Consider the following 15507-nt stretch of genomic DNA (forward strand, 5'->3'; position numbering starts at 1 on the left):
TAATGCACATTACTCTTTTTCCATGTCAAATCATTTTGAAACTACAGTGCATCTTACAATAATTCAGACATGTTTGTTTAATGCGAAGTTCTTCTTGAATATCAAAAGACAAAATATGTTTTATGTCAGAATCTATACCAATAAGTAAACAAAAATACTGGGTATTTACCTGGTTTCTATATGCTGAATTTTAGTGTATTATTGGGTTATAAGCTGGTAATAAGCAGGTAGCTACAGCCCCCAATTACTAGCTATTTACCCAGTAAATATATGGTAACAGAAATGTGTTACTTAGTATTAACCTGTAATTAGAAGGTAAGAACAATGGCCAAAATACTGGGAAATTACCCAGTAAATTATAAAGCGTTATTATATTAACGCTTAAATTACATTATATTAACGCTTTTATTACTTAACGCTAAACTGTAGAACTGCAATCTGGTCATTAAAATGATTCAAAATGGGATTTATTTCTGTTTTTCCTTTTTTTTTCCTTTGGCGGACCTCAGTCCACTGTTGGGTTCCTAAATTGGCCCTCAGTTATCAAAACTTTGAGAACCCCTGCTTTACAGCATGTAACCAATAGCCAATGATTGATGAATGTAAATGTATATATATAATATTGACTGAAGGAGGGAAACTCTTTGTATCAAGCACTCCATTGTGTAGTGAGTGAGTTTTCTATTTATAACATCACCGTCTAAACCAGAGCAAATAGACATACAACACGTCCAGAATCACATCACTGTGCCAAATGGCAGGTTGGCCGCAGTGAAACAAGGCAGTGTGTATTTTATAGGACATCTGATACGCTCATGGCCCTGTGGCAGATGCACTGTGGCCGAAGCCCATTGGCCACTCTCTGTTTGAGGATGAAGTAACCTGGAGCTGAGGGGAAAACAAGAGCGACCACAAGGCTGCAATTATTTGACGGCTGGAAGTGCATGAAAGCAAGTGGACCCAAAGCCCCACACACACATACCTTTGATCCTTTGGCTGGTTGACATCTGTGAGATTTCTCAGTTATACGACTCAAAAGTACAGTCAAACACAGACTGATCCTGAAAAGTGGGAGTACGTGTGACATATGCATTATTTTAAATCTTGTTTTGTAAGGACATTTACATTTCTGACATGTTTCTGTTAGTGGCCAAATAAGAATTTCCCCCAAAAATCCCAATATGGGTCTAAAACTTTGACATAACCTAAAACTTAACATAAACTAAAAACTCCCCTGTTCAGAACAGCATACTCCCACCGACCACACAGCATTGTTCAATTTCATTGTATTCTATTATCATTATATGTTATTGTATTTTATTCTATTTTAATGTTTGCCTTTGGTAACCTTGAGTTTCAAGAAAGGCACAAAAAAGTAGGTACTTGTTTCCACGTAAAAAATTTTTTTTACCAAATAAATGATGGTACAATATACAGTATATTGTCTTGTGTATATTTAATAGAAAATATCGACAGTATCTATTTCATCAGCTTGAAGAACAGATCTCATGACATGCAGCAAAAGTGAAGCTGGTGAGATTTTCCAAGAGTGTGGGTCTAGCTTTGTTTCCTGCAGCACAGCAACAAAAACAAACACATAATATATGAAATATTAAATGCATCAAAACACTGATGTGCTCAAAGCAAGTTAGCGGTTACATGCGGACGTCAATGTAAATAAGATTAATTTTAGTTGTCATGGTCCACAAACCTCCAGGGAAAAGTGTGCATCCACTTATGTGTAAGTGTTGTGACCCAGTTAAGATACATTAAGTAAGCAGTTGTCATATTTTTCCCTCAGATTTAATATATATGAACCACAGATGTTGTAAAACTGTGGCTTTAAATACATCATTATACCTCTGGTTAGGGAGTGAAAATGGCTGAATTCAAATGTGGACCTCATTCCTGTGTGTTTCAATGCTTTGCTGCCCCCTTCTGGATGTGAGTGGTAACACGGCAATGGAAATGATCCCCTCTGTATTTACAGTAATATTGCCTACTTAGTTCTTGGAATAATATCAAAAAGTATATTGTTAAAATATTTGTAATAATTAATTTGAATTGATTTTAAATTTGATGATTTGGTCTTTATGCAGGGTGACCCATTTCCAGATCATTAAATTAGTCAAATAAAAATGTAACCTGTACAGGAACTATTTAGAATTGTTGCGTAATTTGTGAAATCTGGAAACAGGTCAGAGTTCAAAGTTGACTTGGCTCATTTTTATGAACAAAAACAAAATTAAAACGTTCTATTTTGTGACATCTGCTAAATGATTGCCACTTTATGTCACTACTAAAAATGTGAAAAAAAAAAAAAAAAAAAAATTAATGATAACTTTAACTCAACAACACATTAGAAGATGAAAATAAGACCATGGGTGCACTTGCGGCACAGATCCGTGACACATGAGCAATAAGAGTTAATATACAGCACAAAGGTATTTGCGAAATAAAAGACTGCATCAGTATATTCACTATTCCATATGTGCAAAGGGTTTCTGATGTCTTGACTTAAATGAACGCACACAGAGACACGTGTCCCTTTCATAAAGCTTTATTTCACAGATCTCCTGTGACAGGAGGCTGAGGCAGCCAGGCTCACTATACATTTACATGTACATACACTGTCCTGTGGCCAGTCCTTACAATGCTCCCCCATGTTAAATAACTCAGTAATTCAAGACTAAAATAACAAACACGCACGCACACACACACAAACATTTTTTCAACGTAAGATAACAATAACAATATAATAACGACAGTAATAATAACAGCCATTGTCGAATATTATGTATTTCCAGGGTCTGATGCTGTATTTTTTTTCTTTTTTAAATGTGTTACACTGTCAGTTGTCTTTAAGGTGCACCATAAAATCTGTGACTGTTTTAATAAAACCCGACAAATGCTGCTCCAGAACACACGGTAAAGACAGATAATACTTGTTTTTGCTTTTTATATATATATTTATATATATATATACTGTGTTTATTTCGGATGAGCACTTTCTTTCTCTCTGTGGGCAGTTTGTCTCCTCCTCATTGTTCTCTGCTGCAGATAATGTCGAGGTGAATTCAGCGCAGTTCATTGTTTTGTTTGGCACACTGTTTCTGTAAGCCGCTGTGGTGTGGCATGAAATCTCATAGCTCAAGCAGAGACATAAGGCGCGTCTCCGTCTCTGTCTCTGTCTCCGCGTGGAAACTCAGAGGACCTCTGCAGAGAGAAAAGGGACCGGGGAGGGTAAACAGAAGAGAGACACAGTCAGTTTCTGTTTTCCAGGTTTTCACCAACGTTGTAATAGTTTTGGATTTTTCATTAGTATGAGTTATTATTTAATTTTGACTTTTTGTTTTAAAATGAGCTTGTTTTGATTACTTTTTAATTGCAGGTATTAGTTTTTTCGTAATACGGAGTATATTACGGTGGCCCTGAGGTGCAAAACACAAATGCAAATAACAAAACACAATACAAATCAAAAAACACAAACGCAAATCAAAAACACAAAAACATTAACTCAAAACGGAAACCCAAATCACACAACACAAACACAAAAGCAGAAAACACGAAAACATTAACTCAACGCAAACACAAATCACACAACGCAAACACAAAAGCAGAAAACACAAAAATATTAACACAATTGTGTTTGCGTTGTGAGTTAATGTTTTTGTGTTGTCTGCCTTTGTGAGTTAATGTTTTCGTGTTTTCTGCTTTTGTGTTTGTGCTGTGTGATTGTGTTTCCGTTTTGAGTAAATGTTTTTGTGTTTTTGATTTGCGTTTGTGTTTTTTTGATTTGTGTTTGTGTTTTTTGATTTGCGTTTGTGTTTTTTGATTTGTGTTGTGTTTTGTGATTTGCGTTTGTGTTTTGCACCTCAGGGCCACCGTAGTATATGCCAGGTGCCAGATTCCAAAAGGTCATAATAAGTACAGCATTGTGTCATAAAAACCCAACAAAAGATGCCATTTTAAAAAAGTATTTAGGACACATGAACAACCATCCCTGAATCAAATATAACAGTCTACAAGAACTTAGAGTGCAACATGTGCATAATACTGCTGAGGTTGGATGCAGCTAGTATGCCAGGTAAAAATCTACTAATCTACTCTTGGGATGACGGGAGCTCAGTGGTCGAGTGAGTTGAAAGGTTGGTGGTTCAATTCCTGGCTCCGCTAGTCTATGTGCCAATGTGTCCTTGGGTCCACTTAACCCCATGTTGCTACTGACAGCTGTGCCAGCAGCGTGTGAATGTGTATGAAAGATGAGTGATAGAAAGTGTTCTGCACATGGATGCTCTGTATAGAAGTGTGAGTGAATGAGTGAATGGCAAAACTGTAGTGATAAGTTGAGTAACTAAGTCTTTGAGTGGTCATTGAGACTATAAAAGCACTATATAAATACAGACCATTCACTCTAAAGACGTACATGAAACCCTCATGAGACACATCACATTGTTTGTCTCAATCTCTCAAATCTGATGAAAAACATGAGCAAAATTTAAAAAAAAAAACAATAAACCCATAGACTAAAGGTTTGATTCACTTCGATGAACAAACTCAACCCAATGAACTATTATGTTTAACTTGCACAGCCTTATGTCCCACATCGTAAACATTTTATTATGAATGAAAATACAACAAAATTAATACACTTTAAACTAGTTTTAGTTTGTTTTGTAAACACACAATTCAGTTTCAGTTAGGTATTGTTTAGTCTAGTTTTTATTTCAGTTAACTGAATTAAAATGTTTTTTCAATTTTAGTTTTTCATTATTTCATCTATCATGTAACGCATTGGTTCTCAAAGTGCGGCCCGGGTGCCAATGGTGGCCCGCAGAAACATTCCTGGCGGCCCGCAATGAATTACAGTTGATAGTTTTAATCCAGGAGCTACTAAGCTTGTTAAATGTTTATTTGACATTACTGGATACAGACCAATAAGTGTAAACAAAAATACTGGGTATTTACCTGGTTTCTATATGGTGAATTTTAGTGTATTATTGGGTTATAAGCTGGTAATAAGCAGGTAGCTACAGCCCCCAATTACTAGCTATTTACCCAGTAAATATATGGTAACAGAAATATGTTACTTGGTATTAACCTGTAATTAGAAGGTAAGAACAATGGCCAAAATACTGGGTAATTAACCAGTTAATTATAAAGCGTTATTATATTAATGCTTAAATTACTTAACGCTAAACTGTAGAAGTGAAATCTGGTCATTAAAATTATTACAAATGGGATTTCTTTCTGTGGCCCTCAGTCCAATGTTGGGTTCCTAAATTGGCCCTCGGGTATCAAAACTTTGAGAACCCCTGATGTAACGGTTCAGCATCTTATTCACTACAAGCTGTACGTTTGTGCATATTCTATTCTATTTATTTCGTATTATCCTCATCTTATCTTCTTCTCAAACCTTTGTTTCTGAGGCAACCGTTACTGTGCCGATCATATCGCGTCTCACCTGCTACGTGCTGAGGCTTCATCGGGGCCGTCTTCATCAGGAAGGGCTCCCCTCCCTCGAACGCCAGAATGGGCTCACCCACCAGCCCGCTCTGTTGCTGACCGGGGTTACTGCTCTTGTTCAACTGATTGACCGCTTCCAAGTCCGCTGCCTCGCCGTTGGCCGAGACGCCGTTATGGTGAGACGAGGGCTGCAGTCCATTCACAACAGACCCAGGCAGGACTGCTGCACCGGGACTCTGCAGGTTTGCAGGAGCTGCCGAGACACACGAGTGAAAGGTTTATGAGATTATATGATGTGGAGACAAGTTAAGATGTATGCAGTTATATATGATGGTAATTTCTATTTCTTTTCACAATTAATTATTTTCCATTTCTAAACAATATAGACAACATAAAAATAAATACAAAAAAAACACTTGAACCCCATTCCTAAATTAGCCAGTCAAAGTCATAAACATATTCATTAAACAATTTACCAAAAGACTCTTCTTCATTGTCATCAAATCATAAGTTATAGCATGTAGCTATAATAATAGTATAATATAATAAAAATGGTTATCAGGTAGCATAGAACTTCCCAACAGAACCTTTAGTTGTATGTCAGGTTCTTTTTGTCTCGGTGAATATGACACAGAACCATATGTTGGAGAAAGAAAAAGTATTTTCACCCGCAGGGACTAGATGATGATCATATTTCCATTGCATCCACGAAGATCGATAATAGACGGTGTGTTGTTTCCCAAATATACTATAAAAGTTTCCAAAATCTATAGAGCTTTGAACAAGTCCAGAAAACATGTGTGACAGTGTGACAAGGTCCTGTTGTCAAAGGTCATATGTGGGGTCAGATTCTTTGTGGATCTTAGACGGTTTGTCCGAGTCACGGCGCCAGGATTTTTTTCTCTCCCAGGGCTAATGGGGAGCTTGACTGATAGGTGAAGAATTGATTTTCACGACTTCAGTTACTTTATAAAGAGGTTCTGTTTTTTTTTTTTTTTTTTTTAAATAAAAGCAGCTATGATACACATCACGAGCATGTTCGATATGTGTGTCTTGAATTAACTTGTCGCCTTCTTCCAGTTCTTCCAGGATAAATGCTGCCTTCTCACACACACACACACACAGATACACTAATCAATGGGGTACAGGCGCAGCACAAACACGCAAGCGGGGGTAAGATTGGAACAGAATGGCTCCTTAAGAAAAAAAATGAAATATATGTATATATATATATATATATATAAATATATATATTATATATTTTATAAAATATAAAATAAAATGCTTGAGGGGCTTAACTGGGGCTACACAGATTTTTGATGGGGCTATAGCACCCCCTAGCCCCAGTGTAGTGCAGTCCCTGGTCTGTCCTTAGTCCAGTGAACTGACACTGATTTATTTGATTTAAAATGGAGGAGTAAGAGAAAAGCACATTATACTGGGACAGTTACCTTTACTTAGCTCTGTGTCCTTGCCATTGACCTGTGGTGAAGCTTTGACTTCCTTCTATAAAGAATAAAAACATGTTTGTTATTTGAAAAAGAAAAGTGTGTTGGCCTCCTTTTGTGTGTAAAATGAACCCTGCTCTCTCACCTTCTCCCCCGCATCACTCTTCCGAGTCCTCTTCATGATCTCCTCAAGGCGCTGATACAGAGAAATCAGTATTTTAGTGGATGATAATTACTTTTTTGTTTAAAAGAGAAAAGTACCAGGTTACATGTGTGTTGACTGCAAAACGTTAATTTCTTCTTCGCCTCACCCTCTTCCTTTCTAGTCGCTCCTGCTCTTCTTTCTGGAAGTGTTTCTCCCTTTCAACGCGCTGACGGTCGGCCTCCTCGCGGGCTTTGGCTTCAGCCTCCTCCCTCTGAGGAAAAAAGAATAATAAAATCAAGCAAACAGAAATAGTAGCAGTAAATTCACACTAAATTAAAATCACATAGTCACGTTTTAATGACCTCATACAGTATATGAAGCTACAAACAGTGAAGGAGATGCAGCAAGTCAGTCATAGATGTGACACACACATGTGCATGTATGTATGTATGTGTGTATGGGCAAGTCTTCCCTGTAACCCATTGGTTCTCAAAGTGCGGCCCGGGGGCCAATGGCGGTCCACAGAAACATTTCTGGCGGCCCGCAATGAATTACAGTTGATAGTTTTAATCCAGGAGGTACTAAGCTTGTTTAATGTTTATTGGACATTACTGGATACTGACCAATAAGTGTAAACAAAAAAATACTGGGTATTTACCTGGTTTCTATATGGTGAATTTTAGTGTATTATTGGGTTATAAGCTGGTAATAAGCAGGTAGCTACAGCCCCCAATTACTAGCTATTTACCCAGTAAATATATGGTAACAGAAATGTGTTACTTGGTATTAACCTGTAATTAGAAGGTAAGAATAATGGCCAAAATACTGGGTAATTACCCAGTAAATTATAAAGCGTTATTATATTAATGCTTAAATTACATTGTATTAACGCTTATATTACTTAACGCTAAACTGAAGAACTGCAATCTGGTCATTAAAACTATTACAAATGGGATTTCTTTCTGTTTTTTTTCCCTTTGGCGGCCCTCAGTCCAATGTTGGGTTCCTAAATTGGCCCTCAGGTATCAAAACTTTGAGAACCCCTGCTGTAACCCAATACAAGTACACATCGAAACTAAGGTTTCATGTTGACATTTAACTGATTACGAGAGGTTTGAGATAAAGTTGGTGGCTGCATGGAGGCGTCACACAGTGTCACACAGCAAAACGGTTCATGGTTCAATTCCTGGTTCAACTGTGATCCACCTTCCTCTAAAGACATACAGACTGTGGTAAATTGGAGACTAAATTGCCCGTAGGTGTGAATGTGACAGTAAATGTTTGTTTGGCTCTCTGTTTTGGAACTGTCATACACTGGGGACCTGTCTGAGTTTTGTCTCTCAGGAAACAAAGCAAAACAAAAAAACTACTCAGCACTTAAATAAACCAAACTCACACTGATCTCTACTTTGGTTACTAAAATGATCCAACTTGGATTTAAATTTACAGGTAACAAAATGTAATTTTACAATGTTTTATGGTTAATACTTTAGTTCAACATTCTGTACATGCACAGCTCTGAATAATACGCATAAACACTAATAGTAATGCATACATACTTTTGTTAGGGGAGGATGCAGATACATACAAAAATACACAACAAAGACACTTAAGTTAATGTATAATTCTTCATAATTATAAGTCTGGTATTTTTAAGATGTAATCATCTCATTTAAAAAAGAAAGTATGTGTGTGTGTGTGTGTGTGTGTGTGTGTGTGTTTTTGCAGTAACTGTAATACAATATCTCAAAATGTGTGTATATGACATCAACATGACCGTAATGTACAGTAAAGGAATGATTTGGCCATTTTGTTTTTCAAATCATCTGATCATCTCTCACCACTAGGGAGCAGCACATTCTCAGTCTGTAGTGCAGCCTTCAGCCCAGCAGGGTTGATGTGTGTTTATATTACCATGTAAAATGTATGAGAAATGTTAGACTTTCACTGTCAGTGTGAAACGACATCACGTCACATGACGTTAAAACCCTGAACGTAACAGCGGCAGTTTCATTTGCCTCCTGATCCAGTTACTGTGTCCCCATTGACCCAAAGCTAACCCTTCATCTAATTCCATCAGCTGATCAAAAACAATGTGTTTGTCACTGTAAATGAAATAATGGTCTTATAGTATTTTTGCCAAGAGGCTTTCATTTCAATTATTTTTTTCATTATATTTATTGTTTGTGCATATTTGTGTGTGAATGATGTTACTTAGTATAAAGTGTGATTTTTCACTTATTTTAATCCAATTTCAAAAGCTTAAAGCACTTTTATAACTTTGTTTTAGGAAGTACTATACTAATGAAGATAATTATTAAATAAATATGTTTTAATTAGAGAAAATAAAAGAAAAAAAATCTGTAAACCTTTTTTCGAGCAGGTTAATTACTTCAGACAGGTGTGTTACATGCTCCAAAATCTAAATTACGATTCAGTTTCATGTGTCTGGTCTGAAAATGTACTTTTGCAAAACACCCTCACACACACACCTATTGTTGAGAGTTCACTGATGGCACAGGGAGTCGAACATCCTGTTCACATAAATAGAAAGTCAGGGAAAAGCTACCTCCATATTTCATTAACTACATGGGTTTATATTTTCATTTTTAAAAAATGCATACGTTCTGCTCTGGGAAAGTTTGAGAGCCTCAAAAAAATGAAGAAAACTTCTGATAAGTATACTGATTGGAAAGCAGATGATTATGAGGAAGTGGAACGATACAGAAGGCCCCGCTGTTCCAGGACTGGCTTACAGAACTAGGTTTTTGAAAGAATGTCCTACATTATGATAAACAACATTGTATTCTTTACATGGTAGCTAAAAGATATGTGTACGCTTTGATCATTATGACCTGTTTTTGGTCATGCAGGGGTTTGTTTACTGGAATACCTCAATTTCACATTAGTCAATGGACGGACACACAGTAGTAGGTTGGTAATCTTTTGGAAAGACTGCTCAACACGTCACGCTTGGTTTAATTTCTTCTTGTCATGGACTGTCTAGCTTAGTTTCTATAAGGTGTGTTTTTTTTGTTTTTTTTTAATGATTATTTATTTATTTAATTAATTTTGATTTTATGTATTTATTTTCTCTTTTCCTTATAGTCCTATTTTATGTTGTAAGAATTAAACATCAATAAAGTTTGAGTCATAAAAAAGAAAACACTGCTGAATCAGCTTCTGTTTCGTCAGCTGAAGTAAAAAATAGAAAGAAAAAAGAAATATTGTACTATTGTATAAGTAGTGACACCATTACGCTGTTTGCTGCACAGTGTGTTAATACTCTGCACCAACCAGACAGATTCTGCTGAAGAAAACTAAAATGATCAAATGTAGGCAAATCACAACAGCTGCAGCTGTTTCCACACGTTTTCTCCTGTTCATATGTCTGTTTCCACACACCGCACAGAGAGCGCAACACTTGATCTAAAGTGAGATCCATAAAAACACGAGGACACGCCAGAGTCGAGCCAGTTCTGCTGTCGATCGGGGGAACAATTGTGTGATTGAGGGTAAGAGGCGAGCGAGTACTTCAGGCACGGCGCACACTGATGCTGCTTATCCAGCGTACGAGACACAGGCCTGTCACTATCTCCACCATCACAATGGCTCCCTACAGCCTCTGCTTATCACCATTATTATGAAGGTCAGCAGCTGGCATCTGGCCGGGCACACAAGCGGGTCTCTGACTATTATATCAGGGCTCATGCGTGACACACATCGCCTGTGGCAGCAGCAGCACATAGAGCATTGTCCCTCTCTAAGCTGCCCTGATGCCACAGTCAGAGGCAGAAGCCTGATGTTTGGGTTCATGTACAGTAAATTATACATCCACCAAATCCAAATCCCTTCCCCCCGCCCCCCCATTGAAGGTTTGTATTTACTAATCTGCCCAGACGGTAAAAGGGTTTACTGCATGTGAGGGATCACAGGGGGTTCCTGGTGGTTAATGGTTTTCAGTGTTGTTACAGATTATTTACAGTTAACAAGAATCAAAGATGTGTCTCACTGACACACTGGGTATTAAAGCGGACCTAGACCGGAAGTTCAAATTAACGCTGTTTTTTAGTGTGTATCTGTGTCATTACCTTGTTTAAGAAGCCCTGAAGGTTCTAAACAAACAGTTCAGCCACTGCTGAGAACGCTGTGTTTTATTGTAATCTCGGGCTCAGCGAGATCTCGGAAAAAACCTGGTCCGGTTTACGTAAACACCGGTTCTCCTGAACAGCAGATCCTCCTGCTCCGGGCACTAGTCCGGGCACATCCGGTTGCGTACATTGAACGGCAGAAGAAGAATAACGTCCGTTGTGGAGGTGTTTCACGAGCGACAGTGTCTTCTGACTCTGGGTCTGACTTCGGGTCAAAGTCATAAAAGGGACTGCGGCGGGGAGTCGTGACAAAGCTATTTTTAAACATTGTAAAACAATGTTTTGATAATGAGTAGCAGTGCATCCACTGTTCCAGCGGGGGGAGCTGCGCTTCTGAGAGCGGGTGTGCTGAATATGTCACTTCCGGGTACTGGCCAATCACAAGGCAGTTGGGAGAATGGGATGAGAGAGTTGAGTCTGAAATATCGCGGCTGGGAAACAGCGTCAGAAAAGAGGATTTCTATCGGCTCGTTTACAGCAACTCTGAGGTTTTTGACCATAAAAACATGTTAATGTATGTAAGCAGACCTCCATAACTATTATGTGCAACAGGACCACTCTATGTGAGCTTTAAAATGTACACTAGTTGTAAGATGATGCAGCAAGCATATATGGTGCCAGTCAAATCGTAACACCAGTGGTGTTTAGTTAAAATAACAAAATAAATAAATTGTGCAGGTTGTGGTGCTAAAGCTGGATTCATTACATTTAATCAAGGTGCTAATTGACGCTATTAAGTAAAATAATATTATTTAATGTCTTAATTACAGTCAAGGAAAAGGTGAGAACTCTTGGTGTGTTCCATTTATAGTCGGCACTCGGAATTTCTGAGTACACAATAGTATCATAAAAGTCACTATTTTATCATTGACAAAATCTCTACCAAAACAAACATGTTGTTAATGTTGTTGTGTTCTTGATGATGGATGATTCATTTCTTCTCATTCATTTTCATGTAATATTTACAAATATCTGTGAAGAATTAAATGTAGACAACTGGAACAATGTCAAACTGCTCTTTTCAAAACAAGTTCTTTTGTCCAAATAATCCTGCATCATAAATAAAATAATATAAAAAGGACGGAGGGAGGGATAAAAACTAGAAATGATGTCAGTCTTGATAATATCATTGTTGGATGCTTTACAAGAAATGACCTCATTGCAAGGTTCATTTTATAGCTGTTCTGGCACTTTAGAGTGTGTGACTCAAGCTTCCTTTGGCACATGGAGTTTGCTTGGATCTCATGGGGTTTGTAGACTGTTTTCATTGTTCTGGGAACTCCTTATCAATGTTGGCTTAAGAACAATGTTAGCTTTTAATGAAACTCGACCATCTGCTGAAGAAAATCATGTGATGAGCTTTATAAATTCTTTCGGTTATTACCAAATGGCACATTTCTTGCAGACACTTGTGCGCAAAACATTAACTCATACTGTATTTTTTTTAAATTTGGTAGGTGCACATGGACAGTTTAGGAACAACGTGGTGCTTCTAAGAGGTGAGGTTTCACCTCTCATCTTAGAGGCCTCTTGAGTAGATGACTATGACCTGTTTGACTGAGAACCTTCCCAGGGTTCACAAAGGTGAAGGTGTTTCGCTGCCTGGTGACTGACCTGTTTCTGCATCCTCTCGTTCTCCTCCTGCTCAGCTTTGGCCTTCTCCTGCGCCTCTTTCTCATCTTGCGCTCGCTGAGCTTCGTCTCTCAGACGCTGCTGCTCGGCCATGAAGCGAGCTTCCTCCTCTCTGCGTTTGCGCTCCTCTGCCTCCCGCGCCATCGCCTCCTCCCGCAGGATCCTGAGAAGGTTGAGAGTTTTATTCTGTATCTGCACAATATATCGAGACACGGCAGCCTGCTTGTTTCATGGCATGTTTTACTGTTTCTCTGCATGTTACAAATACCACCTAAACCTTAAAAATAAGACTCATTGCTCATTTAATATGAGTATTTCAAATATTATTCATGTAAACAGAGATTTCTGACCTGTTCCTTTGCTCCTGCTCCAGACGCTCCTGCTCTTCTCGCTCCCGCTGCTCTCGGGCTTGTCGCCGTTTCTCCGCCAGGACTCGAGCAGCCTCCTCTGGGTTGTTGGTGCCTGCTGACGGCCTGCTGGCCGGTGCAGCCGCTGCAGGGGCTGCAGGGGCAGCAGCATTGGTGGTGGCAGTGGTAGTGGTAGAGGGTGTAGTAGTAGGAGCAGGATTACTGCTTACTGTGGAGGATGCTGCAGGTGAAGCAGCCCGTTCAACAGGAGAAGCTGCTGATACAACTGGAGGACTGAGGGAAGGAGGTGTAATGGGTGCAGAGGAAACTGTGATGGCTGGTACATTACCAGAGTCTGTAAGAGAAAGAGAACAAGTGACTCCTTTGTTTTCAAAAACAACAACAATATGTCAGTTAATGTCTGTGTTACAAGAACAAATTTCGTTAAAACTGCTCCCTGCAGAGTAAATTTCCCATGTCCCCGAGGGGCAATTAGACTCGGAGACAGCGGCCATTATGTTCTCAAAGAAACAAAGTGTTGAAGTCTATATATATATGTATATATGTATATGTGTGTAAGTGTATGTATGTATATGTATATGTATGTATGTATGTATATATGTATATTTATATGCGTATATATATGTATAATGACAATGGTAATGGTTATGTATGCTCATGTATGCTGTCAGGTTATCTGTTTCAGAGTTACAGAACAGTTTGTTTAAAAACCAGAACAATTTTGAGTAAATTTTACATAATTTTTGACATTTAGAGGATGGAAAGTAAGCCTTTTTCTATCAAACTACAATTTGACAATCTTTAAAAAAATGACCACGTTAGATTGGATACAACTACAATTTAATTTTAATTTCTTAATCCCTTTACTCTTTGTATGTTTTACTTTTTCATTTCTATATTTATATTTCATTTATGTATTGATAAAACTAAGAATAAATAAAATTAAATAATTTCTAAATAAATTCCTTATAACTGAATGAATGAATGAATGCAACAATAACCTCATACAGGAGGCTCAGAGTGATTTAGCTGTAACCACAAAGAATTTTAAGCTTGGAATATTAGCATTGATAAACTGTTTATAAAGACTGTACAACACAACTGTTCTGTTTGGATTCATTGATAAAATAAAAAAAAAAACACATTTATATCAAAATGAAATCTAAATGTAAAGTTAGGCAGATATCACAATTACCAAAAAAATGTCTTAGGCAATTATGCTAATAGGCTAACAATATGGGAAAATTAGCTTCGGTAAACATTTTCTTGAAGAGTAGATGCTCTCAATCCCTAGTTTCAGATCATCTCCAATAGAACATGATGTAAATGTTGTTAATTACGTTCCAATTTAGAGGAATATAGACAATGAAGCACAGCACACATGAGTGGACACATGGGTTTCATTGAGGAGCTTGGTTTGCATGTGATGTCTGTGAGCAAAAACTGTGACTTTGTCCATATCCATGTCTAAAAAATCATAAAAAAAAACCTTTCTCAGTTCATATCAAATCAGCATAGCCTGACAGATGAAACCCAGGGCTAAATGTGTTCTCAGGACATAGATTGGGGCTTGTGTTTTGTAAAAAGGTCTCCAGGTCTCCTTGAACCTTCGATACTCACTCTTTTTTTCCTCGGGGGTTTCGAGCTTCTGGGGCTCGTGGCCTGTTTCCACAGGGACCGCTGTGACCGTCTGGGACTGGACTCTGGCGGGCGTCTGGGCCCGTTTAGGTCTGGTCTTGGTGCCAGGAGTAGGTGTCTTCTTGCCCATGGGGGTCTTGGAGGCAGCAGCTGGCACCAGGGGTGACAAGGGCCGACTTTTGGGGGCGGCAGGTGATGGGGGTCTGTTTTTCAGCTTTGGGGTGCTAAGAAGAGACGAGATGATTGTGGTGGAAGTGAAAGAAAGAAAGAGAAAAAGACAAAGTGAGTTGGTAGAAGAAATGAGATTTCATAGCAGTGTAAGGGTAATAAAGTTCACAGTGCTGTGTATGTATGAACCGTTTCTGTCACTGAAGAGGGGAGAGGGGGTGTAACATGAGAGGAAGAGGCAGCTTCATCCAGGAAAACCCCATTCTGTCCACAAGCTCCTCACATTCACTGAAACACACCTGGTGTGGACAGATCACTGACTGAACCTTGTCCAACAGGGTCATTTTCACTGGAGATATTACAGTCACATATGACTCTGCTCCACGGATGAAGCACAAGAGCTCTTATTTCTTTCTCATATCCCGCGCCAAGTCCTCCATATTAATTGAACACTTTTATAGATTATTTATACAGTTCCAGTTCATCTTGAG

The 15507-nt window shown here is 38.3% G+C and overlaps 1 protein-coding gene across 2 annotated transcripts in view; it reads right to left on the minus strand.

The window, feature by feature from the left end:
• Window positions 1-2544: 2544 nt before the first annotated feature.
• LOC310935848 (uncharacterized protein) overlaps window positions 2545-15507 on the minus strand; it is a 62305-nt gene continuing 49342 nt past the window's right edge. For both annotated transcript variants that reach the window (XM_083899820.1, XM_083899819.1), the window contains 8 exons: window positions 14831-15072; window positions 13193-13544; window positions 12825-13005; window positions 7226-7330; window positions 7060-7110; window positions 6918-6972; window positions 5465-5719; window positions 2545-3216 (listed from right to left, as the gene is read on the minus strand). In XM_083899820.1, the coding sequence (XP_083755946.1) occupies window positions 3206-3216; window positions 5465-5719; window positions 6918-6972; window positions 7060-7110; window positions 7226-7330; window positions 12825-13005; window positions 13193-13544; window positions 14831-15072 (1252 nt within the window). In that variant the 3' untranslated portion in view covers window positions 2545-3205. The remainder of the gene's footprint in view (window positions 3217-5464; window positions 5720-6917; window positions 6973-7059; window positions 7111-7225; window positions 7331-12824; window positions 13006-13192; window positions 13545-14830; window positions 15073-15507) is intronic.

This window comes from Microchirus variegatus (genome assembly GCF_963457635.1).
Source record: "Microchirus variegatus genome assembly, chromosome: 13".
Taxonomy (NCBI): Eukaryota; Metazoa; Chordata; class Actinopteri; order Pleuronectiformes; family Soleidae; genus Microchirus; species Microchirus variegatus.